The sequence below is a fragment of the Chionomys nivalis genome, chromosome 24 (assembly GCF_950005125.1).
Source record: "Chionomys nivalis chromosome 24, mChiNiv1.1, whole genome shotgun sequence".
Lineage (NCBI taxonomy): Eukaryota > Metazoa > Chordata > Mammalia > Rodentia > Cricetidae > Chionomys > Chionomys nivalis.
Window position 1 is genome coordinate 41,648,202 of NC_080109.1, and position 3,669 is coordinate 41,651,870.

The 3,669-nt window shown below is 49.7% G+C and overlaps 1 protein-coding gene across 1 annotated transcript in view; it reads right to left on the minus strand.

Annotated features, from left to right (window-relative positions):
* LOC130866055 (ankyrin repeat domain-containing protein 26-like) overlaps positions 1-3,553 on the minus strand; it is a 68,327-nt gene extending 64,774 nt beyond the window's left edge. The window contains exon 1 of the mRNA XM_057757303.1: positions 3,465-3,553. Within this exon, the coding sequence (XP_057613286.1) occupies positions 3,465-3,501 (37 nt within the window). The 5' untranslated portion in view covers positions 3,502-3,553. The remainder of the gene's footprint in view (positions 1-3,464) is intronic.
* Between the last annotated feature and the right edge of the window lie 116 nt (positions 3,554-3,669).

Below are 3,669 nucleotides of genomic sequence, written 5' to 3' on the forward strand. Positions count from 1 at the left end.
CAGATGAAGGGAGTGTGGCCAGGTATCCTACTCTCGAACCCTCAGGGCCAGCTCACTGGTCCTCTGCGAACAGGGTGGCAAACAGAGTAGTCTCTACTGTACTGCCCAGACAAGGGTCCTGCTTTCCTGACTGCAACTGACTGATGTATCTGGTGTGGTGGGGGCAGCTCCCACGTCTATTGCCGGAGGCTAGGAGCTAGGGGTAAGGAGGGACATCTCTCCCCGGCCCACACAGCCGCTTAACAGACTAGTAGTAGGGAGAGTCCCCCAAGCTCACAACTTCAGGGCTGGCTCACCCACACCTCCACCAACAGGGTCAGCTCTGCGGTGCTGTCCAGACAAGGCACAGGGCCAGCTCTCCTGAGTGTTGCAGCTGCTAAAGGAGAGGTCAGCTCCCTTGCCAGCTGAAGGCAGTAGGGCGAGCGGGGAGGGCATCTTTCCTTTCTTCCCACTGTGGCGCTGCAGACGAGGGAGGCCATATCAGCTATGACCATCTAGAGCCGTAGGCTGCCTCAGTTGTGCCCGTCGGCTCTACTGTGCTGCCCAGGTGAGGTGCAAGATCTGTTTTCAGGGGTGCTGCAGCTGATGACATGTTGGGTCAGGTCTCCCACCTGCTACAGGTGGCAAGAGGAGAGGGGAAGAAGGGCATCTTTTCCTTACCCACACCACCACATGGCAGACAGCACATGCTTCTCCCATTCTTATGTCCTTAGGGCCTACGCCCCCGCAGACGGGGTCAGCTATAGTGTGCTGCCCATGTGAGGTGTAGGACCCTCTCTTCTGAGTGCTGTAGCCCGTGAGGGGCAGGACCAGTTCTCCCTAGAGCTGCGGCCAGCGAGGGGTCTAGCATCTCTGCCTTTGGTGGTATCAGGAGCCATGTACATCAGCAGAGAACACCAACAGAGCCATGGACCCCCAACAGCAGCCCAAGCCCAGACAGCACTATTGTATCTTTAAAAAAAAAAAAAAGCAGTGCGTGAGAGAAAGATGCTATGCGACAGGGCTCAGGTGAAGAGATTTGTTTTTTAATTGGGTAAAGTGAATGGGAAAAGGTGGGGGAGGGAAGAGGGGAGACCAGTCTCTGGGGACAGGAGCTGCAAAAGAGAAGAGAGAGGCAGAGAGAGAGAGAGAGAGAGAGAAGGGGGGGGCAAAAAGCAGAAAGAGACAGAGAAAGGAAGAGACAGGAGTTGGGCAAGGCCCACCTTTTGAAAGGGAACATAGCATAGGAGGTGTTCTTAGTGGCTGCAGCTGAGGACATTTCCTGTCAGGACCCCAAGGGCAGGCCAGTACAGATGCCTGAATACTAACATCACCCCTGCTCTTGGTGGCACCGAAGCACCCACCTCAGGCTGCTCCTCACCTATTTTGTTTCTTCAGATATGCCCTTGCCCACGGGACATGCACTGGGGGAAGGAAGGCTGGAGATCTTTGTGATCTTTTGGGAATGGGGTCAAAGTAAAAAGGGAGACCACAACAGGTGTTCTGCTACATGAAATGAAAATAAAATATTTAACTATTGTATAGTAGTAAAATATAGCATGATAGGTGTCCCTTTTAAATAAACCCTAGCAATAAGTATAACCCTAAAGGCCAACCCCTAACCCCCTGTGCTAACCTCATGAGACCCCTTAGCCCCCAGCTGACCTTAACACCAAACCCATTTGTCTTAGGTGGCTACTGCAGTAATGACACACCATGGCCAAAAGCAACTTGGGGAGGACAGCCGTGTTTACACTTCTACATCAGAGTCAGTCATCAAATGAAGTCAGGGCAGTAACTCAAGCAGAAACCCGGAGGTGGGAGCTGATCCAGGGGCCATGGAGAGGTACTCCTAACTGACTTGCTTCTCACACTTTGCTCAGTCTGCTTTCTTACAGAATCCAGGACCACTGGCCCAGGGATAGCATCACCCACTACGGGCTGGGCCTTCCCTGTCAGTCACATTTGGGAAAATGCCTTTCAACTGGATCCTATTGTTAAGAAAAACCTCTCCACTGGCGCAAAGAACTCCAATCAAACCAGATTAAGCCACATTAAATGTCAGAGTTTAACAGACGGCGGACTCCTGGGTGGCCAGGAAAGCATGGTGGCGAGGGAAAGACAGAATGAGCACACAGGCAAACCCAAAACCACATGTTTGTCTTTTCGGTGTGAGCTTAAATACCCTGTGGGGTCAGCGCATGGCAGGCTGGGAGTTGGAGTCCAAGCACAAAGCACTTGGCAGGCCGGGAGTGACACATCCAACTCAATATTACACCTATGAAAGCATTTTCTCAATTAGGGCGCCCTCCTTTCAGGTTTCCTCCCAGTGTGTGTGTCAAATTGACATGGGACTAGCCAGCGTACAGGGCAAGTAGTTATTGGTTCCTATGAACAAGGTATGGCCTGGTGATATAACATGGCCCCAAACCTTAGTAGCCCCCAAGACCTTAACACAACTGATGCATGTTAAAGGCACTATTCTGACCTTTGAACTCAGCAACATAGGCTCCAACACCTGCCAAAATGGGAACAAAGACCAAACCCATAAAAAACTTAGTGCATAGTTCCAGGACCTGGGAAAGTCCCTAAATGTACCAACCTTGTTTTTCGCTTCTATAGTTTTGATTTTTGATGACTAAAATGTGTCAAACAGGATGTGCTTTTTGTGCATAAAAAGCAAAGAATGATGAGACTCTGGATCACATGATTTGAGCAAGTTCGCTGTGTAGCCCTCAGTTGGCAAATAAAGACTTTCTATTGGCTTTAAGAGTCCAAATGTTTTCTGAAGGAGTTCCCTTGCAACAGTGGAGGTCACGTTGGTTCACTGGAGATGACCAGCCCAGAAACAAAGACAACACAGACGTAGGGATAAACCCGGATATGAGAGCTGGACCCAAACCTGCCTCACCTTACTTCCTCGGACACATGACCTTAGTGGTGTTTGTAGTTTCATAGGGGAGGCCACTGACACAAAGGAAGTGACTTGTTCAAGGAGTGGTCGAGAGAGCAAGTGTCTGAAGACTGTGGCCAGTAGGGGGGCAGGTTCACTAGTGCACAACCCAGGGCGTGGTAGACTAGGAAACTGTATGCCTTTAGTGCTTCATGTAATCTCTCCTATAAAACGGGATCACTCCACTAACACAGTTAAAAGGATTTGGTAGGGGTGGACTAATAAAATGGGGCGCTTGTCGTTTTATTATACTCATTTGGTAATATCCTAAGTCCTATATTAAGCGAGATGAGAACAAAGAAAGGCTATGTTTCTAAGTCTATTTGCCTAAATCAATTCTTCTGCTTAAGGGACGTGGTGAGAATGAGCACCCAGGCTCTCGTGTTTTGGGAGCCCAGATGGTACTTTAGCAACTTGACTTCTGAGTATTTTCGTTTTCTTCTTGGGAAAATAACAAGAAAAAAATGCCTAGCCTGTTTGGATGATTAAAAGAAATTACAATTTTTAAATTACATACTTAGAAATTACATACAGCAGTGCTTGACGCAGAAGACAGCTCGTAAACACATTCCGGACCAAACTGTCCAACAGGTTTCCTCCTCAGAGCCTCGGGGTCATCTTCAGACGATGCAGTAGTGCGTCCTCAGACAGCGCGGACTAGCTTCCGGTTACAGAGGGCTTTTCGGCCGGGGGGGGGGCAATTGCGTCATCAGGAGTCGCGGCGTGACTTCCGGTGA